The sequence below is a fragment of the Acomys minous genome (assembly GCF_964271855.1).
Source record: "Acomys minous genome assembly, chromosome: 1".
NCBI classification, from domain to species: Eukaryota; Metazoa; Chordata; class Mammalia; order Rodentia; family Muridae; genus Acomys; species Acomys minous.
The window spans coordinates 141533330-141557759 of record NC_140483.1 but is presented as its reverse complement, the minus strand read 5'-3'; the positions used below and the strand labels follow the sequence as shown (position 1 = coordinate 141557759).

The 24430-nt window shown below is 48.5% G+C and overlaps 1 protein-coding gene across 2 annotated transcripts in view; it reads right to left on the bottom strand.

Annotated features, from left to right (window-relative positions):
* Positions 1–24430, bottom strand: part of TMOD1 (tropomodulin 1) — a 73989-nt gene that overhangs the window by 38001 nt on the left and 11558 nt on the right. Inside the window, exon 2 of one of the 2 annotated variants that reach the window (XM_084784610.1) lies at positions 13585–13753. In XM_084784610.1, the coding sequence (XP_084640736.1) occupies positions 13585–13704 (120 nt within the window). In that variant the 5' untranslated portion in view covers positions 13705–13753. Of the gene's footprint in view, positions 1–13584; positions 13754–24430 lie in introns of those variants that run through there. The other variant, XM_084784612.1, reaches the window with a different exon arrangement.

Sequence of the window (24430 nt, the reverse complement as noted above, 5' to 3'; positions counted from 1 at the left end):
TTGGGGAGAAGTTAAAATTAGGTAATGTGAAAGATTGCCCAACACTGATAAATTAAGTGCCCCCAAATGAAAGCTCTTCCACTCTTGCTCTATCTATCATCAGACAAGATCCATTTTAGCAGGAGGTCAGCCATTCAAAATGTGAGTAATAGGAAATAAGTTATTCAAATATGTTTTAGGGACCAAGAAACCTAGACACACAAGTATGAGTCAACCTCTTCAATATTGCAATTACAGATGTGTGCCATTCCATCAGGGTACCACAGAGGATTTTAATGGCAGAAAGGGGGTGGGGATCAGTATTGTGATGGGAGAAACCTATGAGGTTGGGAAGGAGCTTCAAACTCTCATCACCTTCAAATCTTGCTGCCAGAGAACCTCAGCTCAGCCCTGGCAGTTTCTCAACTTTGGTGTCATGGTATACTAATCTGGACAACAGAGTCATGGAAATGTTGATAATGCTCTGGTAGGAGTCGTTCTGGTTTCTACCCCATCAGAGGGCAGCTGTACTGTGACACCAAACCCATTTTCTCCAGGGGAAACCCTGCTCGTGGCTGAGAGCCATTACATTAAATAAAGGACATATAACATGGATGGGAAGATGCCTTCAATGTGTGTAGGAATACTAGCTATATAACATATTAAAACATGGCTCCATTAACTTAAATACTTAATGAAAGAAGTTGAATTTCAAAAACCAACATTTCAAAAGTATTTTCTAGTGATTCTTAGCTCACCAACTTTCTAAAGCAACTGTGACCATGTCAGCCTTATTAGGGCTCAAAGCTAATTTTCTTTCCATTAAAGGCTACATTGACAAACTATCACAGCATCTTGAGTTAAAAATCAAAGAGAGCCACATCTTTTAAAACTCTCAAGTTATTTATCACTTTATCTTGTTTTCAAAAACAGCATATGACCTCACAGTGTACATAAATATTAACTCAGAGTAGATTAAAGACCTCAATGTAAAAGCCGAAACTATAAAATCCTTAGAAGAAAGTGTAGACATAAATCTTTTGACTCTGAATTAGGCAATGGTTTCCTAGATATGACACAAACAATGAGCAACAGAAGAAAAAAATAAATGTACTGGATGGACTTCAGCAAAATTAAAAACATTTGTGCTTCAAAGGAGACTGGCAGAGAGGCAGATTGGGAGAAATGCTTATAAATCACATATCTGATAAGAGGACAATATCCAGAATGCACAAATTTCTCTTGGGACTCAATAACAGAGGACAAAACAAAAACCCCAAGCAATTTAAGGAATGGTCAAAGGAGCTGAGTAGATACACTTTCTAAAGAACATGCAAAATTCCTGAGGAGGGAACAAAAGAGACAGCTCAGCCAGTAAAATACATGCCACACAGGCCCTGAGCTTGATGCCCAGCACACACATAAACTGGTGAGCACCTGTAATCCCAGTGCTTGGGAGGCAGGGACAGGACGGTCCCTGGAGCTTGCTGGCCAGCCACCTCGCCTAACTGGGGAGAGTTCCAGACTCAGAAGGAACTCTGCTGCAAACAGATAGGGTGGATGTGCATGTAGGCTACATTAAGGGGTTTATTAATAACAAAATAAACAGGGGGGAGTGAGGGGCACTAGTGATGGGTTAATAATTAATACACTTTGGATAATGTACGGACCATCCAAAGAACCAAATATACTGCTAAAAAAAAAAAGGTGGAAAGCAAACGAGGAAGACATCAGACATTGAGCTCTGGTCATCACATGCACACACATGAACATGTGTACACATAACACCCCCTACATACAAAATAAATAAATAAAAAGTTAAATTATAAGACATTCCTCATAAGCTAGTTGTAGTAGCACATGCCTTCAATCCCAGCTGAAGTTGAAGGAAAGAGAATTTGAAGCACTCTGGGCTCTATAGTAAGACCCTGCCCCATAAGAGAAAAACCAAACACCATAAACCTCTCTCAAAGATGCCCAATAAGCACGCGAGGAGATGCTCAGTACCACTAGCCATCAGGGAACACAACTCACACTGGACAGGCACTATAGAGAGCACAGACGATAACACGCGTCGGCAGGAATGTGGTGAGGCTGGAACTTGGCTGCTGGCAGCACGTGAAATGATATGGACTCCTGGGAAAGCAATCTGGCAGTTTCTGGAAAAGCTATCCATAGAATTACCATATGGCCCAGGACTTGTGCTTAGAGATAGAAAAGACTTCACACCATAGGTTAACCCCTGAACTTGTACACAAATGTACATTAAAGGCATGATTAATATAGCCAGGCACAGTGGTGCATTCCTTTAATCCCAGCACTCAGGAAGGCAAAGGCAGGCGGATCTCGGTGGGTTTGAGGCCAGCCAGGTCTACAAAGTAAATACAGGACAGCCAAGGCTATACAGGACAGCCAAATCCTGTTTGGAGCCTCCTCCAAAAAAAAAAAAATCCAAAAAGCATGATTAATAATGGTTCAAAGGATGTACCAAAACATGTTAAATTCTATCAACTGATGGATGGATAAATAAAATATGGTAGATCTATGTTACTGAATACTGCTGAGTCATGAAAAGGAATAGAGTACTGTAATGTGAGTTAGCCGGAAAACATGCTAAGTGAAAGAAGCCGGAAACAAAAGCCATTACTATATGCTGTAATTTATGTGATGTCAGCGCCAGCACTTAATTATCAAGCCAGGGTCTCCTAATATGGTTGGTGGAAGTCAAAACCCGGTCTGGCTAGAGGGGTCTCATCAAGACTGAGGCTGAGATAAGTTTACTACAAGAAATTGGACTTCTTATCTCCTTATAAGAAATAGACTATAATGGTGGTTGCCAGGATCAATACAATGGTTGTTATCAGAATACAATGCTGTTTGCAAGCTATATAAATTATATAAGATTAATGTCTGAGACTAATTGTTTGCCAACCCTCTATTTGCTCCACTGACTTCTAGGGGATGTAGGGAAACACGGCAGCCTGAACGCACCTGAGGGAGTGCGTCAGTTTCTCAGGAACTGAAAGGCACACAGCGCCCCAGCAGTCACGGACTCTAACATGAGAAACCTATGACACATGCCTCTCAAGGCAGCTAGACTCCATGATTCCCTGCAATGTGACATCCAAAATAGTCCGGTCTATAAAGACAGAAGGTTCCAGAGCTGTAGCTACAGGCTGAACTGTGTCCCCCAATCCCCAAACCAACCACACACTTAAGCTCCAAACTCCCTACATGACTGTATCTGGAGACAGGATCTGGGTGGAAGTGATAGGTCAAATGAGGTCAGGAGCCCTGATCCAATAGGATTAGTGTCCTTCCAAGAAGAGACACACTTGCTGTGTGCCCCTCCTCAGCCACCTGTCACAAGAGGACATAGTGAGAAGCAGCTGATCCCAAGCCAGAAAGGGGTCCTCCATAAAAAATCTACACTGCCAGACTCTGTTCTGGGGTTTCTGAGGCTCCAGAACTTAGCAAATATGGTTCTGGTGCCGCAGTCTGCAGTGCTTTGTCACACCAGCCTGAGCTGGGACAGCACGTCAGGAAGAAGTTCCTTTCAAGAGGTGATGAAAATGTTCTTAAATTGACTGTGGTGGAGGTTGGACAACTGTAAATAGACTTTGAAAACTGAATTGTCTACTTTAAATGAATACATTAGATGGTGTGTGTATTATATCTAAAATAAAGCTGTTTCCCCCACCCCACCCCATGGGAAAATATTATCAAAATATCCAAAGCAACAGCCACTTATTCAAGAAGTCCTGGGATGCTGAGGAGTGAGGGTGGTCGCGGGGTAGCGGGCAGCGGGGTAGGAGCCAGCTGGATGCAAAGTGCAGCTGTATCCTACGGTGCGATGGGCTGTAAGCAGACATGAGCCACGAAGGGATAATAGGATATACTGGGTTTGGGTCATCTACAATGCTTAGAACCCAAACCTGACTCTCACACAGGAAGAGTCCCCATCACGATCTTGGTGGCCAGGAGAAGACGTCATGACCATGGATATGTAGACTGTATCTTTCATTACCTTTTTAAAAAGTGACTCAACGAACATCTACTGAGTGAGTGCTATTAGCATGTGTCCAGGCAATGTGCGAGGAGCTAGAGCCATGATCCAGCCACGTTGAGCAAAGACACTAGGAGTTGACGAGGGTGGAGCAGACAATGAGGAGACGACGTCTCAACCACTCATGGTCCTTCCCTGAAGACATCTTGGTCAAGGTGCTAAAGGGGGCACGCCACTGAACAGTAAAGCATAACCCGCTACCAGGCTGTAAGTCACCTGTAGTGGTGGGCTCTGTGACACCTGCAGGCAAGGGGAGCCAGCTGTCCTCTAAGGGACCTGAATCCCATCCTCCTGCAAGCGTGCCTACAGTAAGTCTAGCGCACAAGCACTCTGGCGTCACCACGGCGGCCATCCTTTGGTATTAGAAGGGAAAGTCCATGTGAGTTTAAGGAATGGATTTATAGGCTCTCTGTGATATCAGCTTAAAATGACACCTGTGGGACCCCTGGGAGAAATGCTGACTGGCACATGGTTTTTAAGCCCTCTATTGCCCACACCTTTGTAAACTGATGACAAGTACAAATGCGGACAGGCTGGTTAAACCTGTTTATTTTTATGGGAACTCTTTTGATTTTAAATCATTGACATGTAACCTAAACATCTGCAAAATAACATTTAGAAGAAATAAAACATACTTAAAGAGGCCTCAGCCATGGCCTGCTAGGTTACCATGCCTGATCTAAGTTTGCCATCAGACTGAAATTCCACAGAGAGGAAGTCAGGGCATCCCCTCACGTGGTGTTCTGCCCACTCCTTGCACTGGCTAGAGAAAGAGGTACATGCTTTTAATTAAGAATGTTTTAAGTCTGGAAATGGTGGTACACACCTTCAATGTCAGCATTTGGGAGGCAGAGGCAGGCAGGTCTCTTGTGTGCTTGAGGCTAGCCTGGTCTACATAACTAGGGCTACTTAGTGAGACCTTGTTTCAAATAAACAAAAAAACCCCACAAACTAAAAAACAAAGACTGGAGGCTGGAGAGATGGCTCAGAGGTTAAGAGTACTGTCTGTTCTTCCAAAGGTCCTGAGTTCAATTCCCAGCAACCACATCGTGGCTCACAACCATCTACAATGAGATCTGGTGCCCTGTTCTGGCATGCAGGCACACATGCAAGCAGATATGTATAAATAATAAATAACAAATAAATAAATATTTTTTAAAAAACAAAAACACAAAGAATGTTTTTTTTGGTTTTGGTTTTGGTTTTGGTTTTTTGGTTTTTTGAGACAGGGTCTCTCTGTGTAGCCTTGGCTGTCCTGGACTCACTTTGTAGACCAGGTTGGCCTCGAACTCACAGCCATCTGCCTGCCTCTGCCTCTCAAGTGCTGGGATTAAAGGTGTACGCCACCACACCCAGCTTTAGATGCACAAACTTTAATATATTATTGGAAATAATCCTGAAAGGAAAACTAACCACATTTCCTGTGGTACCTTTTAAAAGATTTATTTATTTCCAATACAAAGTCTTCAACTTGCTATATAGCCCAGGCTGGCCTTCCACTAGCAGTCTTCCTGCTGCTGCCTCCCAAACTCCTGGGATTACAAGTGTGTGCCACAACACACAGCTTACCAGCCTCAGCTGTGCAGTTGTACAGCATCTTACTCTGACCTTCACACCTGCATGCTGGAGTCCAGTCGCCCAAAGGACAGCAGAGATCCACAGATCCTTACCTGGGAGAATAGCAGCTCTCATAGCCTCCTAGGCTAGACCATGGCAAGTTTAAGATATGAGCATGTGCACAGCTGGCCTGGGGCACAATGTAACAAAGGGCCACAGGCTCCTGAAAACTCCGTTAGGGAACCTAAAAAGATCCTCTGCACTAATGGTTTCAGGCTTAGAAGCCACAGGGTTGGAGGGCCAAGTTTGCGTACAAATGACACTGTTTATAACGAGTGCGCTGGGGATCTGCAGACGCTCCTGCGATGGATGGTTAGCCATGCACACAGAACGGCCCTTAACCCGATTCTCCACGGTAACAAAAATAAACTACTGAATTTCTTTTGCCAAAGAAATCAGTTATGTCCAAACCAAAACACAAAAAGCCAGGGATGGGGGTGCACAGCGTGCCTCCATTGGTTTCGGTACTGCTCTGCTACTAAGCCCCACAGCCCCCACCTTAGAGGCCAGGGCAAGGGGTGCAGCCTCCAGGATGGGTGCTAGGGAACAAGCCTAGGCCTTGCCTGACAAACAGACCATCCTTCCTCGTTGTGCGCTAGGAGTAGATCCTGGGAGCCAGGAGCTAGATCTGAACACCGGAAGCCAGGCTCCACTTCAGGCAAACTGTAGGGCGGCCTTACAGTGTGGTCCTGAGTCTTGGAAAGCTTAGATTTCAGTGATTTAACAAATCAAATATTCCGGTATAACAAATGTTTATTAGGCCCAACTGGGTGCCAGGCAGTTTCCAGGGTTCTCTTTTGTTCTTCTTCTTGTATATGTGCTGCTGTATGAAGTGTGTGTGTGTGTGTGTGTGTGTGCGCGTGCGTGCGTGCGTGCGCGCGCGCGTGCGTGTGCGTGTGCGTGTGCGTGTGTGTGTGTGTGTGTAAGAGGCCAGAGGCTGATTGATTCTGGGATGTCTTCCTCAGTCACTTCACTATACTTTTTGAGACAGGGCTTCTCAATGAATTTAGAGTTCACCTGGTCACCTAAACTATCCTCCAGCAAGTTCCAGGACCCACCTACATCTGTTTCCCAACCCACAGTACCAGGATTACAAGAATCCATGCTCAGATCTGTGGGTGCTGGGGATCTGAGCTCAGATCCTTGGGCTTGCACAGGAAGCACTTTATCTGCAGAGCCATCTTCTCGGTGCCCAGGGTCCCTTTGACATAAACAAATGCACACACACACACACATACACACATTTACATGTATGTATGTTTGTGCATATGCTCATTAAAAAAAAAAAAACCAAACCTTGTTGTAAAAAGCAGCTGAAAAAGATACACCTGCAAATGGAGAAATCTATGGCCCCATGAAACACAGAAGTTTAGATTTTGGGGGGTTGGTTTTAAGTGTTCCAATAAATTGCCACTGTTTTAAAGTGAGGAATCTGCACATAAAAACAAACAAACAAACAAAAAACCCAAACAAAACAAAAGCTCCTAAAACCTCTCAAAATATGATCTGGCGCAGCAATACTGAACCTGCACGCTCGCACTGGCACCAACTGGCAGAGCCAGCAGCAGGTGTCCGATAGGCAAACTCCTGCTTACCTCAGTCTCCACAATTCCCTACTGTCTAGGCCAAAGCCAGTTACTCTGTGTAACTATTTTGGTTGTTGCTTTCCTTCCTCAAGGACTGTGGCACATGACATTTCTTTTTTCTGTACAGTGAGTCTCTTTATACACTGTGGATTTCATTGAGTACAAGTCTTTCCAAAGGTGGGAAAAATAGGATGAACTACAGTGGCCACGGACTCCTCTCTTTCATCTGCATCCCCAGCCTGATGCTGTGGGTACCAGGGTTCCTGCCTGAGGGGTGGAAAGTGCTCAGGCGGGTGGGGAGAGATGGAGAATAGGCAAAGGGTATTGGCTCCAGGATTAGCCACAGAGGTATCTTTTTAAGGATGGCATAAGTTAAAGAAGACAAGATGTAAAGAGCTGGTCAGTGTGGACAGTGGGGAAGTAGGGGTGCATCCTCCTCTGCTAGTAAATATGTTAAAATAGAAAACAAATGTCCTGTTTCCTGTGGAGGAGGCGCTATGCTGAGGGCAGCAAGGCTCCAGGTGTTGAGGCGGCAGAATGGGAGGATTTTGAACCTAAGGAATGGAAGGCTCTGGTTCTAGAGGCAGAAAAGAGTAGACACTGAGAGCACAGGACCATGGAGAAGGGCGAGGGGCGGTATCAGGACAAGGGTTGGGGTGGCAACACTGCAGCCTGGCCTGACTTTCATCCCCAGTTCTGTACACACTGCCGGGCAGTGTTTCTAAGGATGAGAGTCTATTTTTAGAGGAGAGATTTATTTCTTTCCATTCCAACTGTTTACTTCTGCCCTGGCCTTGCAATTCTGCCGGTTTGTGTTACAAGAAAGCACTACAGGCCATGGACCAAACCTGGCTGCTCCTGGGATGGCCAGGCAAATCCTGATCCCTACAGGACCTGAGCTGGAAGCCATTCTGCAGAGTCAGACCTAAGGTGAGAGAGGAAGGCCCAGGTCCTTCTCATGACACGACTGCCACCCAAGCGATGTGATTCATAAGCTTTTCCCCTCTCTCAGGCCCATCGCTATGGTCGTGAGACTCATGGGGCTGGTACGATGGCGACTTGGTCAAAGGCAGCAACCAAGCAGTGTGTTCAGGAGGTTGGCATAGACAGGGTCTTACTCCTATATTTTGTATGCATATGGTAGTGTGTGTGTGTGTGTGTGTGTGTGTGTGTGTGTGTGAGAGAGAGAGAGAGAGAGAGAGAGAGAGAGAGAGAGAGAGAGAGAGAGAGAGAGGAGGGGGAATAGCATAGACTCCTGCCACCATGAGGCTCAACCACAGGATCTTTGTGGAGATCTTACAAGACAATCCCCCATGAAACGGAGCCCCCAGCATGTGAGAGCATGTCTGTACAGAATCACATTACCTCGAGCCTTGCAGACAGCCTGCTTCCATTAGCGTTTCTGTGGCGATACTGTGTCACAAATTCCCAACAGCTGACTTAAAAATCAACTCTTAGGCTCCAATTCCTTTATAAGGTTAGGATTAATCTCCCTTCTCTCCTGCAAACATGTTTAGACTCTTAAAAAATAGTCATTTTCCCCTCTAAGTGTCATTAACAAATGCTAAATTATTTGTTGGTAGCCTCTTAAGTTTTTCTTCATATGCTTAAGTGTGTGTGTGTGTGTGTGTGTGTGTGTGTGTGTGTGTGTGTGTGTGTGTGTGTATAAGCACTCCTGGCCTGCCTGTTCTCGTGTATGTGGAAGCCAAAGTTATTTATTGACACACCATCTCTCAGTAAGCATGAAGCTCACTGGCTGGTTAGACTGTCTGGCCTATGAGCTCTGAGAATCCATCTGTCCCTTCCTTCTCACCCTCAAGCACTAGGAATTCAGGAGAGAGCCTTCTCCTCCCCTGGCATTTTTATTTGGGAATCAAAATCAAGTCCTTGTGGTTGTGAGGCACTGAGCTATCATGACCCAGCTCTCATTCCTCTAGGCCTCAGTTTCCCCATCTTAAGGTGCAGCTAGGTGCAGCTGAACCCACTCGGAGGACTAGCTGGTCCCTGCCCACCTGACCCATGCACTGTGAGTAGCCTAAGAACCTGCCCACTGTTGCTGGCCCATGTCCCTTGCACGGCTCGCCATCCCCCGTGCTCATTTCTCCCACTGCCCAGCTCAAAGGCGATCTGAGTGAGGAGTTGGCTGGGCTTCAGTGCGGCACCCACTTAAGTGCAGAGAGAGAAAGGGCAGGGCTGGGGAGTCAGTCAACAGCGACACTTTTAGCACATGAGGCATTCCTTTCCCGAGGGAGTCCGAGGGCAGCAATCTCATGATAAGCTCGAGATTTTCCAGAGCGAGAGACCCTGAATTTTGAGCACTTTTTTTTTTTTTAATGTGTACAAGTTTGGAATCCTCTGTGGCAAAGCTGCTTTTCAAGTGTTCTACTCTACTCTTCACAGGACACTCAAGCCTTAACAGTTGCACAATGCACAGGCTACCCTCTGAAGTGTTTGCTGCCATCAGGTGCCAAGACAGCTAGGAGGGGCTCAGAAAATTGTAAGTGGATAGAGCCCTACGAGGCTTCCAAGCCATCTGGACCAACTGGGTGTACTTTACTGAGAGGGGAACTGAGATGCAAACGGGAAAGGACACAGGCCTGAGTAGACCAGACCCCACTGTCTGTGGCCCACCTCCTTCCAGAAAGAAAAGGATGATTTTCATGTGCTGCCCCTGGAACCACAGAGCCAGAGCACATGGGGGGTGGGGGGGGCCCAGCTCCCTTCCCTCTAAACCCCCCTGAGGCCTTTGGTACGCCAGGTGGGCAGTACAAATTACATTCAAGGGACAGATGGAGCTCACTGGGGGATTACTTCCTCTGGCTAGGGTGTGACCTCCTGGACCACAGTTGGGCTCTGCCACTGTCTGCTTGTGAGATGGTGGACAAGTTAGTCACCTTGCCTCTCAGCTACTTCATCAGCAAAGCTGAGATGCCAAGAGCACCTGCCTCCCAGGATCGTGGTGAAGTTAAGTGAGCCATGTCTTCCAAGTCCTTAGAACAGCTTGTTCACGTAGTATGTGCCACCTCAGCACCGGGACACAAAAATAAATGCAGGAGTGTGGAGTCTGTCAAGGGGCAGTGCCTGGGCCCTGAGGAGTCGGCTCTGGTTCAGTCTGGACGTCAGCTGCAGGGGCAGCTTCCTTCCCCTCTCTGGGCTCTGATCCTGGTCTGTAACAGGGAGACTGGGCACCTGTTGGGCTCCCCTCCTCTGGGCCTGCATACCTCTGGCCTCTCCCAGAGTCCTGATTACAGAGCTGGGCCCAGGGCCCAGTGAAACTGGAGCTGCAATGTTGTGTTCTGGGGTGACGGGAGGCCCGCTTGCCTTTCAAAACTCAACTGTCTTGTAAATCAGGTAAGGGAGAGCATCTCAGTGAAGGGGTCGCTTGTGTGGCTGGCACACTAGCCCTGCCACCCCCATCATCGGCCCTCCCCTCTGGTTTCTCTTTTCATCTCCCTGGACTGAAGCAGAGAAGAAGAAGAAAGAGAGCCTTTGAAAACGCCACTTTTGAAACCACAGCAGTTGAGAATGGTGGGGCTCAGGTGGCGGAGATCCTGCTCCAAGATCTATGCGTCTCTCCAGTCTGCTTGCAATTTGACTCCTGGCACCCTGTTCTGTGCCCTGGCAAGCTAAGCAGAGATCTGAACCTCCTGTGTCTTCTTCCTCCCTCCTGTGGGCACCCACGGAGTGGCCTCTCCCACTACCTTCCAGGTGAAGCAGGCTCAATGGTACCGAGGCCCCTGGGGATATCTGCTGAGGCCATACAGCCTGGTGTTTGAGTAAGGGACTCTTTGGGGGTTCTTTATTGGTGGGGTAAAGTGGGAACCCAGCCAGCGCCTCAGCACAGTCATTGGAAACTAAAATCTTGGTTCTGAGAGGCTCCATCCTCCTGGGGCTGACATAGAATTGTGACCCCTGTCATCACTGTCCTATTTGCAGCCATTGCCTTATCTGACCTCATCCCAACACTGCAGCTCAGGGTGATGCTAAAAGAGCACAGGGCCAGCCATAGCAGGCATGCAGGAGTCTGGGGTGGGGTGGATGGTCACACTTCTTCAGGGGAATAGTACAGACTCAGTGCCCTAGAAGGGAGGCCTGTGGAGAGGGCCAGCAGCATCCTTCCTTATCTTTAGGGAAAGCATCTGCCTGCACGAGCTCCCAGGAGGCAAGGTTCCCAGGGCGAACCCCTTTCACCTCCCATCTGTCGGGCACCTCTAGCACTAAGCCACAAGGAATCACTACTGAGAGCCCCACCCCCACCCCAACTTTGCCACTACAACTCCTTTATGTTCCTCCTTCCATTTTCCGATCACATCCAAGTGTCCACAGAAACCTCCCTGAGGTCCCTCCTCCTCCCCCCGCCCCCCCCCAAGTGAACCCTGACCCAGGGACCCACACTCAATTGGAATTCTTTGCTTTTATTCTTGACTTAGAAAACCTAGGGCTTGGTTCCAACCTCAGCAGCTCTGAGGAACTTCCCACCAGGAGGAAATAATCACCAGTCTGAGCTCAGTCTCTGCCCTCCTGGCGTACCCTGAGCCAACCGGAAGCAGTATCCGTACCACACCATCCAGTGGCGTGACAGTACCCAGCACTAAGCTAACTGTGGGCATCCGTGTGGCTTTTATTCTCACTCTCAAAAGCACTTCCCTCTTGTAAGTCTGTGGAACTTTCTAGAACAGTTGGAACAGAAAAGCTCAATCTTTCCTTTGCTGTTTACTCTGAATGGAGGAGGCATGGTAGGAGGGACCCAAGACTCTCCACCAAAGGCCTCTTGACAATTAACGAGCAGCACCACCAAGGAACCATCTGATGGTTGGGACAGTTGGGAACGGCAAGATGAGGACATTCTACTTAGATGAGTGTCATTCTGTGGGGCTGGGGTCAGCCCTTGAACAAGCAGACTGGCTGGGCTATCCAGGAAGAAACCTAGTCTATAGATTAAAAAAAAAAAAGGCCCCTGGAAACTGGGCCCTGAAAGGGAACAATCAAGTCCAAAATTCTATGGGTGGGACACCAAGGCAAGGACAACAGAAAGCAGCCAGCCTAAGACCATGTGTCAAAGCCAGGACCAGGGTGGCCTTGGTCACTGTGCCTCAGCAGCAGTGGAAGAAGGTGGTTACAAATACGGGCCATCTCCATCTGTCTGGTCCGAGAGCAGGGCTACAGCTGACATGAGTTTCTCCTGCTTTTTGAGCATGTATGTGGACAGCAGAGCTCACCGTCCCACGCCCAGTCCCAGCACGCAGCCTAAGCTGTGCTGACATTTGCCGGTACCTGTTTAAGCAATACTTCTCCACCGCGGTGTTTGAGTAAACCTCCCTGGAGATCTTACCTTCCCTCCTGGAGAAGAGGGAGGAATTTTTCTGTCGTACATAGCATCGTATTGGGCACAGTTATGACAGGCAGTTGTCTTTGTTTGCTAATAAGCGCCTGTGGTTTGAAGTGATACATGCAAGTGCCAGCTGAACAGAGGCGGACTTGTGATGGGTAATTGTATGAGTCGGTTTGCCCGAGCCACGGGGTGCCAGGCATTTGGTCGGATGTTATTCTGATTGTCTCTGTGGGAGTTGCGTTTGCCTCTGTAGACTGAGTCAGGCAGATGGCCTCAGTGACGTGGGAGGAGGGTCCATCCCACCTGTCACAGGCCTCAACAGAACAGAACAACGGAGCCTCCTCCGAGATAGAGGGCTACCTTCTACCTAAACAACTGCTACAACGGACCACCATTTTTGTCGTTGTCATCATCATCGTCATCATCATCTCCCTCCCTGTGCTTTGGACTAAAAGCATGAGCTGTGCCGAGGTCTTGGGCCTACAAGCATTTGGACCAGTTTGGAATGACCAGGCCTCCTGGTTTCCAGCTTGACAATTGCACATCTAAGGGCTTGTCAGCCTCTAAATCCATATGAGCCGATTGCTTTATAAGTCTTTCTCTCAGTGGGATATACATTCTCTCTCTCTCTCTCTCTCTCTCTCTCTCTGTCTGTCTTTCTTTGTGTCTCTGTCTCTCTCTCTGTCTCTCTGTGTCTCTGTCTCTGTCTTTGTCTCTCTCTCACACACACACTTGCACATGCATGTACACATATGCACACACACACACTTGCACACACACACACTTGCACACACATCTTACTGGTCATGTTTTTCTGGAGAATCATGAGTAATCCAACATTTTAAAAACAGCCCTGACAAGGCCACATCGTCCCAACACACTGTCATATAAGGAGAAAGACACTAGTGGCTCCGGGAAGCACCTACCTGGCCCTCCACAGTGTGGCCACCACACTGCCCTTCCACCCCCACCCGAGACCAGTGTGGCCCTTCCCTCCCACTCACATCAGGGTCCAGCTCATCCAGCTCGTTCTCCAGCGTCCTGAGCTCTTCCTCCGTAAGGGCCCCCAGGATTTCATCTTCATCCAGGTCACGGTATTTCTCCAGCTCTCGTCTGTAGGACATGGTGGGAGGGTACGTCCTTGTCTGTTGAGCTTCTGTGCTGACTGGTGAGCTGTCAGAAAGAGGGAAAACTCTTAAGATGGACCCTTGTCAGAGTTTCTCTCTCACAGGTGGGATGTGTTTAATAGTGGCCAATTTAAATTAGTTCTCTGTCCACTTCCCAATAAATGGCAAGTCCTCAAGGTGTGTGATTCAATGATTTGTATTTTCTTCCTTTGGTGTGTGTGTGATATGTGACTGCATCTGTGTGTATGAGTGTGGGTATACACACGTGATAGTCAGAGGATGACCTCCCTCAGCCCTTGCCTACTGCCACCTTGGAAACACTAGGATAGCCGGCCTTCAAGATTCCAGGGTATCTCCTGCCTCTGCCTAGAATCTCACCATAGGAAGCCTGAGGTTACAGGTGTGCTCTCACTACAAGGGATCTGAGGACTTGAACTCGGGTCCTCATACTTGTGTGCAGATGCCTCACCTTACCCAGGTGCCATCTCCTCAGTCCAATTTAACAAATGTTAGTTGGTTGCAATGGGCACTGCCAGTAACTGGAAGTGGCTATAAATGGTTTGAGTACTCGATGACCATTTTATTCTTATGTAGTTAAATATTTTCTGGACGATCTTCCCAATGTCCCAGTGGGAACCATCAGTGCCGCAAACTGTCAGGTTCGCCCTTTAAAGGGGAGGGTTAAGTGAACACCTACTGCATGAAGCGCCTCTCCTACCTCAACTCAGTCAATCCTTTTAGAAAGCAGTGATGGCTTTGATACAAACGCAGAGCCATCCGCTAAGCCCTGCACGCAGGAGTCTCCAATTTAACCTGCACACGCGTGTTTAGTGTTATCCACCTTTCTTGGGTGAGGACATCCCAAATTTGAACTCAGGTCTTGGGGAGAATCTAACGTCCGGGTTGTAGAAGCCTTCTGACAGAATCACAGAACACCGTGATTGAGAAAGCCACAGACCGGACCCTCCATTATATCCTCCAGGGAGCCGCTTGCTTCAAAAGAAGTGATTTATGCAGGGGAACAGTCTGTGCCTGCCACTTCCAGGCTGCTTTCTCCTGTTGGGTGCTACCCAACACCCCTCACACAACCCTTCACACATGTGAACTCCTTCCAGTTGGGGCTGTTAATGAAGAAATTGAAAGATGGCCTTGAACTTGGCTCGTGGGATCCCTCACAGCTTTGTTGCTCCTTCACCTCACCGCGCTGCGTAACCTCTCTCTAGTCTGAGAGGGACCGTAAGGCCGTGAGCCCTTCTGCCCTTTAGCCTGACTGAAACAGTAAGGTGATAAGCTGGCCTATCTGTCACCTCCCTGAGAAGTTCTGGCAACTTCTCATGAATTTGACCTCACTGTGGCCCCAGTCCTGGGTCTAACCTCTTTGAGCAGCATCTTACCCACGAGCACTTTGTTTCTGGTTTTGTTTTGTTTTGTTGGTTTTTCGAGACAGGGTTTCTCTATGTAGCCTTGGCTGTCCTGGACTCACTTTGTAGACCAGGATGGCCTGGAACTTACAGAGATCCACCTGCCTCTGCCTCCCGAGTACTGGGATTAAAGGCGTGCGCCACCACTGCCCGGCCCTTGTTTCTTACTCCCAGGACCCAGCTCACAGCAGGAAACTTCTCACTAGACCAGCCCAGTTCTGGTTGTCTACTTGCCTCTGGTGTTCCCGAGGAGGAGGCACCTCTGCCTGTGAGACTGTCCCCTGTCCCAGGCCTCTTCACTGTCTGAGCCTCTCCATCCTCCATCCTTTCAGAAGCTGATGAGCAAGCAGCTGAGGGATGCCTTGAACGTGGCAGAGCACAATCTAGTCCTGTGCAGACAGTCCGTGTAAAGAATCAACCTACTGCCTTGGGCTTCCTCTGTGGCCATTCTAAGCCCCAGCACCTCAGCCACACAGGGGCACACTGTGCGTTAAAATGAGGCCTCGCTTGGAATTGTCCCTTACAGGGCCACTGAGATCTAACTAGGTTTAGACAAGGTCATCCTGGAATGGGATGGGCTGCTACCGAATGTGGCTGCTGTTCCTAGAGAAAGGGGACATTCGGGCACAGTGTCCACACAAGAGTAGTGGTGCCAGTCACTGGTGCAACAGGCAGTAGGACAAGGCTTGCCAGCAAACGTCTGAAGCCAAGGGAGACACCTGGGCCTGTTCTTCCATTTAACTTTCAGAAGGATCAAGAGCAGCTGGGCACGGTGGCACACGCCTTTAATCCAGGCAATGGGGTGGGGTGCGGGGGGAGAGCAGAGGCAGGTGGAACTCTGTGAGACCAGCCTGGTCTACAGAAGAACTAAATCAGTTGACACATTGATCTTTGCTTCTAATCTCCAGACAGGCATTTGTTTAAGCTGTTAGCTTCCTGGTTTGGGGGTACATTGTTCCAGCACCCCAGCACACTTGCATGGTTGCCGCCCCTCGTCACAGCAATTCTCTTTAGACTCCCACACAAACAAAACAAACAAACAAACAAACAAACAAACAAGAATATACCCATGGTTCATCTGTGAAATAACAAATGGAATTTTCCACAGCAGAGAAAAATGAGAACTGAAAGAACACAATCAATCCATTTAAAACCTGCAGTGTTTTTTTTGTTTTTTGTTTTTTTTTTAATTAAGGGCAATTGGAGTGATTTAAAACAAATTAAAGCCAGGGTTCACTAACTACCAGAAAAAGCATCCGCTCTGGGGAGCAGGTTCACACTGCATTAATGTAAATCTGCATGCATGGACATAGCTATGGCTGCAGGGAAGGTGGCGTGACAGCCTCCGCAATAAGAAGGACGAGGTTGCCCGGTGTGGCACACGCCTTTAATTCCAGCACTTTAAGTGAGAGAAGTCTGAGAGAATGGGGAAATAGAAGGATCCAGAAGGTCCTAGAAGCCTACAAGAAGAACATCATGATGGGCGGATCTGGACCCAGGGGGTTCTGCTCAAACTACTGCATCAACCAAGGATAATACATGCAGTAAACATTGAACCCCTACTCAGATTTTGTTTTTAAATGCCATGAAGTTGGGGGCAGGTAGCGGGGTGGGGTAGACCTGGGAAGAGCAGAGAGGTGGATGTGACGAAACTACATTAGTTAGAGGTAGTTAGGTCGTTGCAGGTGTTGTCCTCTGGAGGGACCAATTCTGGTCTTGTGGAATGGTTTATTACCTGAAGGAGTTGTTATAAAAAGATTGGCCCCTTCTCTTAAGAGTTCCTATTGCTATGATGAAACACCCTGACTAAAAGCAGCATGGGGAGAAAGGGTTTATTTCATCTTACAACTCTCAGGTCAAGTTCCATCACTGAGGAAAGTCAGGGCAGGGACCTGGAGGCAGGAACTGAAGCAGAGGCCATAGAAGAATGCAGCTTTTACTGGCTTGCTTGCTCTCTATGGCTTGCTCCCTGGAGGGTCTTGGTCTCCAGTGTGGCAGTACTGTTTGTTTGTTTTTTAATACCACCCAGGCCCATGGGTGGCACTGCCCACAGTGGACTGGGCCCTCCCATACCAGTCAACGGTCATCAATCAATAAAATACCTCACAGGCAGCCGGGCGGTGGTGGCGCACGCCTTTAATCCCAGCACTTGGGAGGCAGAGGCAGGCGGATCGCTGTGAGTTCGAGGCCAGCCTGGTCTACAAAGTGAGTCTAGGACAGCCAAGGCTACACAGAGAGACCCTGTCTCGAAAAACCAAAAAAAAAAAAAAAAAAAAAAAAAAATACCTCACAGGCTTGCCCACAGGCCAGGCTGACAGAGGCATTTTCTCAACTGAGGCTCCTCGTCAAATTAACTTGTGTCAAATTAACAAAAGCTAGACCCAGAATCCCCTCCCCTTGCTGTCTAGGTCATGGTCTTGCCATGTGATTTCTTTACTTCTGGTGTGTCTTCTCTCCATGTGGCCATGGTCATGTGATGATGTAGTCAAGAGGCCTCTCCTCACTGTAGGGGAAGAGGGGCTGTCTGACTTAGGATTTTCACTTCCAGAACTGTGAGTTAAATAACGCTGTTTACCTTGAAAAGTACCCAGCCTTGAGTATTTGGCTTAGCAATAAAAAGTGGGGGATAAGACAGTCCTTACACATTTTAGATTGTATTGGTTCCACAAGGACTGGACTACAGGACTTTGTTGTTTTGTTTTGTTTTTTGAGACAGGGTTTCTCTTTGTAGCCTTGGCTGTCCTGGCCTCACTTTGTAGACCAGAGTGGCCTTGAACTCACAGTTGTCCACCGGCCTCTGCCTCCCCAGTGCTGGATTAAAGGCACATGCCACCACGCCCAGCTTTACAGGACTTCTTTAAAGGTTTATTATACAGTTAGCCAGATGTCTCCAGGAATAGAGTGCAATAGAATCCCCCAATTCTTTTGTTGTGACATTAGGCCTTATTCATAATAGCCAGAACTTGTAAACAACCTAAGTGTCCCTCAGTCGAAGAATGGATAAAGAAACTGTGGTACATATACACTATGGAATACTACTCAGCTATTAAAAACAAGGAATTCCTGAAATTTGTGGACAAATGGATGGAACTAGAAATGATCATACTGAGTGAGTTAACTCAGAAGCAGAAAGACTCACATGGTATATACTCACTTATAATTGGACACTAGCCTAAAAGGGCTGTCCCATGAAAGTCTTCACTTACCAGGAGATTGGAATAGGTGTGAGGACATCATATTGGGACTTTAAGTGAGAGAAGTATGGGAGAATGGGGAAATAGAAGGATACAGAGGGTCCTAGAAACCTACAAGAAGAACATCATGATGGGCGGATCTGGACCCAGGGGGTTCTGCTCAAACTACTGCATCAACCAAGGATAATACATGCAGTAAACATTGAACCCCTACTCAGATCTAGCCAATGGACAGGACATTCTCCACAGTTGTGTGAAGAGCAGGGACTGACTCTGACATGAACTCTGGTGCCCCATATTTAACCACTTCCCCGTGGTGCGGAGGCCTGGTGGCACTCAGAGAAAGGATAAGCAGGCTACCAAGATGAGACTTGATAGATAGCCTATGACCATATAGTGGGGGAGGAGGTCCCCCTCAGTCACAGACCTAGGGGAGGGGAATAGGGTGAAAGTGGGAGGGAGGGAGGAACGGGTAGATACAAGGGAGGGGAAAACAACTGAGATGTAATCTGAATAAATTAATTAAATAAAAAAAAGAGTGGCAGCTGGGTGGTGTTGGTGCATGCCTATAATCCCAGCACTTAGGAGGGAGAGGCAGGCTGACCTCTGTGATTTCGAGGCCAGCCTGGTCTACAAAGCGAATCCAGGACAGGCAAGGGAAACCCTGTCTCAAGAAACCATGGTAGGTGGCAACTCTGGGGCCTGCTGAAGGAGAAATTTGGGGCCTAGCAATAGGCCCCCCATGATGCCACTTGAAGAGCGGACATCTTCAAACTTCCCAAGGAGGCCTCCTCTTGCCGCATCCAGAGAAGTTTTACTCTGCATCCACCCAAATCGCTGCTAAGTTCAAAAGCGCTGTTTCACAGGGGTTAAAGCCCTTTTGAATGTTAAGCACAATTTGACTGTTACGGAGGGATGAGGCGCTAACTTTAAATAAGCCAAGAAGAACAGAGACCTCCCAAGGTAAACCACGAAGCTGCCAGCTTCAAGCCACACTCTTCTGGTTGGCTCACAGGACCGGCTTCTACAAGGAAGGGTTCCCCTCCGAGTGTGGGGCCAGGGCAAACTGGTGGGGAGAGGGCAGGGTATGGGGAATGTGAGCCGTTAACACATCCGCATGCAGCCTCAGCCTTAAGACAGGGCTTGGGAGAGATGGAATTTATAATTGTTAATGCGGGGCCCCTGTTTCCTAGCAGAAAAGGTGTCGGGAATGGGGACACCCAGTTGAGGAGCTAGTTTTAATGTTAACTGTCAGACCATTGTTAAATTCTTGAGGCTTCTGTTTACTCAAATGTGCAATGACAGAACTGGATTGCACAGGTGGCTTGGAAACCGTGCTCAGAGTCTATCTCTGAGAAAGTGTCTCCAAGCGCCTGGAGAGGACCAAAGGCTGAAAGAGGGCTCATGCTGCCCACCCCGCCACCCCCCCCCCCCGGCTTGATGTGTTTGCTTGGGGTTATTGAAGAACTCCCTGAAATGAAAGACCAAATACAAAGCTGAGACTCACTGGACTGTGCGTATAGTCAGTACAATATGGTCAGAATGCCAGGACTCACCCCGTAGGATGAGTATTGTCAGGCAGATAAGGGTGCAGTCGCTCACACAGGCACTACAATGAAGGGCGGCTGCTGCTGCTGCTGCTGCTGCTGCTGGACTCTGCAACTCTTTTCTACCAGCCCCTCCCCCACCTCCCACCCACCACCACAGGAGACCTGTGTTTATCAGTCTGTGTCCTCACAGCTAAGCCTGGGTTCTGATCTAGCATCCCTGAAAACTCAGGCCAAGTGCCCTGTCTCCCTAGAGCCGCTGTGTATGTATCTTTCCACGGAAAGTCTGGCCCCGGGTGAGAGGGCTGAAGTTCTGGAGTCTGGCTTGGGGGATGGGCAGGGTGTGATTCTGCCCCAGCCCTAGCTTCTGACATGGTCCCCCCTGAAGCAGAACAGCTCTGCTATTTTACCTGCCTTTATAAACTGGGTCCTGCTTTAAGTGTGGGAATGAAGAAGACGACAGGAGCTGAGGAAACTTGAAACCGCCCTCACATGCTCAGGCCTTTACAATCTGGTGTGTAGATCACAGATCTAGCTAGCCACCCTGGTTCTCTATAGCATTAAAACTTGAGCAGTTGCTAAACATGAAACCATCGAATTTGCAAGCTGTGGCAGGAAATGCAACTCCGCAGGTTGCCCAGTAAAAAAAAAAAAAAAAAAATTATCGGGTCAAAGCTGAGGCTACCTAGTCATCAGGAAAGCTGCAGAACCTGAGAGCTTCAGGCAGGGTGGCTCCAGGGACATGAATGCTTGTCTGCCCATCATGATGGAGGGGCTGGCCACTCTGGGGCAAGGGATCCTCCAGTGTCTGCTATTAGGAAAGAGGCAGTAGGTGGCACTGACTTATGGCAGCATCTTCCCAAGTTCTAGAAGGACTGAGGCAAGGAGTCTTGAAGATAAAGCGAAATGCCATCTGCTCTTGATCTCTGACATGCCAGCCTCTCTTTTGGGGGATACATCAGATGTAGGATTCAATGCCATGGTCCTTCATGAACAAAACCACGCGTCTGTTGTCTGTCTGTCTGTCTGTCTGTCTGTCTGTCTGTCTGTCTGTCTGTCTCCCTCCCTCCCCCCTCTCGCTTCAAAGGCACGAGAGCATCTGCAGTGTCCTTGTGCAGCCCAGAGCCCCTCTTCAGTAGAACCTGAAGCAGTGATGTTTATATCATCTGCCAACTGAGTGCCCAGACTTGAGGACTGGATGGTCAATGGCCTATGACATGGCATAGGATAGACGAGGAGAAAGAAGAGATGGCAGAGGGATGGGAGCTCCTGTGGTGGCTGTCAGCCTCCAGGGCCCAAGCACCTGGAGCCAGCCCAGCCAGTGCTTCCTGCTACTCCAGCTCCATCAACCCCAATGCTTAACTTTCTTTCTTTCTTTCTTTCTTTCTTTCTTTCTTTCTTTCTTTCTCTTTCTTTATTTCTTTCTTCCTTCCTTCCTTTCTTCCTTCCTTCCTTCCTTCCTTCCTTCCTTCCTTCCTTCCTTCCTTCCAAGATTTATTTATTTATTATTATGTATACAGTGCTCTACCTGCATGCACACCACAGGCCAGAAGAGGGCATCATATCACATCATAGATGGTTGTGAGCCACCATGTAGTTGCTGGGAACTGAACTCAGGGACCTGCACAAGTCAGTGCTCTTAACCTCTGAGCCATCTCTCCAGCCCAGTCTTTCTCTTTCTATTGTTATATTTTTTCTTTTCACACTGTGGTAAAACACATATCACATGACGTGCAGTTTTTGGACGATGGAACCTAGGGCTCCATGAATGCTAGGCACACCCTCCCCGCCCGTCCCCATTTGAAGTGTCCACTTCTATGGCATCCAGGAAAATTCGGTAACTCTCATGTAGCCATCGCCACCATCCACCTTCTGTCATTGGCCTCAGCCGAAACTTGGCAACATAACACTAGCCCTCTCTTCCCTCTGCCCTGCTCCTGTCGTTTTGTGACTATTCTCAGTGGCCCTGCTGGGCCTGTTAGTTTGGCTGCACTTTGTAGCTCACGTGGGTGGAACTGGACACTATTGTCTCTGTGTGACTGGAATCCTATTTCTTCGACCATTCATTTATCTGTCCTCCTTTCTCTTCTCAGGGCCTTTACCCTTTGGCATCTGTGTTATCCCAACAGCTTGGCCCATCCCTCTGCCTCAGCTTCTCTTTCCTCAGGCCACATCCAAACCCCTACAAAAACCATTTTCCTGCTGCCTGTGGGCCTGCAATTACCCCTAAGGAGCTCCCCACTGAAGACAGAGCAGAATCACATCTAGGAGTTGATGTTGTCAAGACATCGTGTCCCAGGCACCTTCCCAACTCCTAATCCTGTGTCAAGACTTCCTCTTCTAGCTGAACTGACCTCCTTACTCCTGAAATTTCAGCCCTAGGTCAGCTCTCTTTTCTGCAGCCTGGAATGTCCCTTCCCACCCACACCCTCAAGGTCTAAGGAAGTGCTCAGCGCACAACACACAGTTCTCTAAGGATGCTCCAGGGCCTTTGATGCCCCCTGCCCCCCTAACCTGGGGAGGGTGGTTATGTAATTAATGGTCCCCCCCATGACTCCTGGAAGACACCGCATCTCAGGCAGGGCCAGAGAAGAGAGCAGAGGCATCTCATCTCTCTCATCTCTGTGCTCAGTCCCAGCCTGGCTCAGAGACAGACCAGAGCAACTGCAGGTAGGTTTGTGAGGGAGGGACACAGCCCCCGTGGAAGCACAGTGCACAAGTGAGTCCCACCTCAGGTCAGCAGCCCGCTAGGGAAGACAGTCAGCCAGCACTCAGCTGGGTGCAGAAGAGGGAGACAAGTGATGGACAGAGGTCTCTGGGGACACCTAAGAAACAACCACTTTTAGGCATGAGTTTCCTGTCCCTGGGGGTATTGTCCCTTGTGACCTGGGGAGGACATAGGAAGTGGGGGAAGTCCTCCCAGTAAGCAAGGTCCAGATCCCTGGCCTTCCCACATTTCCCAGAAGCACCACACACACCCTCAGCCAAGGTGGTCAGGTTCTACCTGCCATGCTGCAGGAGGCTCCTAGGCAGGACTGTCACCTAGAGAAAGCTCTGCGTGTGTCCGTGAGGGACTGACTAGACTGGACTCATAGAGGCTGGAAGAACATCCTGGACTGCATAAGGAGGAGAAGTATTTATCTCCTCCTGACTGTGACACAATGTGCCATCTCCTGCTCCTGCTGCCATGGCGCCCCACCTGAAAACCTTAAGCCTACAACAGTCCGTCCTTCCTTCCTTCCTTCCTTCCTTCCTTCCTTCCTTCCTTCCTTCCTTCCTTCCAGTTGCTTTTTGTCTGGTCTCTTGTCACTGCAATGAGACAAATAACTAATCTAAGAGTTGTGATGGGTCATATATTTGAATGCTTGGTCACTAGGGAGTGGGGTTGTGGGAAAGGAATACAAGGATTAGGAGGTGTGGCCTTGTTGGTACCCCTGGAGGTGTGCCTTGTGGTTTCACGGCTCTCAGTGGCACACTTGCCATCATGCTCTCCTACCATGGTGATAATGGAGTGGCCCTCTAACCATGTAAGCAAGCACCCAAGTAAATGCTTTCTTTTATAAAAAGTTGCCATGGTCATGGTGTCTCTTCACAGCAAAGACAACCACCTACGGAATTTAATGGGTTCCTTGTGAGATAAAACCATAGGACCCTTTGGAAGGCAGGAAAGAGGGCTAGACAGATGGCTCAGCAGTTAAGGCTACATGCTGCTCTTGCTGAGGTCTGTTCCAAGTACCTCCACTGGGTGCACATAGCCAAACAGAATACAGACACACAGACAGACACACAAACACGCACAAACACACACACACACACATAGGGCGGGGGAGGGAGGAGGAAGAGAGAATTGAACATAAAATCAATCCTTTTTTAAAAGGCAAGGGAAAAAGTTGAAAATTGCAATTAAAGGTACCGATGTCTTTCATTTTTCTCTCTTGACCCATCATGGTTTCTCTGTGTAATGTGTGAGAAGGCTACTGGCCTCTCAGTCCCCTCTCCCATCACACATAGGATGGACACACTGTTCTGGTGGCACGGGGTAGGAAGTCAATCCCTTTGACCACTCCAACAACATAATTCCATCCGATACCCTCATCTAGGTTCCTACCGTCCTGACCCCGAGCTTTCCATGCCATTCCTTGCGGCTATTTTACTACTTGGCTGGGCTAACAGCGGTGAGGTCATTTTTTTTTCCCTTCAGCATTCCCAGCTGAATGCACTGGAATGGGTGAGCAGAGGGTCCAGGTGGTTGGTATCTGGGCATGCATGAGAGGGCCTGGGGATGCAATGCAGGCGCAGGGCAGTTGGATTCCAAGAATCCCACCCAGGAAGCAGAGAGGAAGGAGGGTCTATGTGAACTAAGGTTCTGAATGAATACGAAAAAAAAAAATCAGCGGGTGAGAGGCCCCATGCAATAAGGTGCCTGTCATGCAAGCATGTGGACTTGAGTTTGATGTCTTAACATTTATATAAAAAGCCAGGTATGGTAGTGTCACTGGCAGTCCTAGGCTGGGGGACGTGAAGACAGGTGGATCGCTGGGATTGTTGACCTGACAGCCAG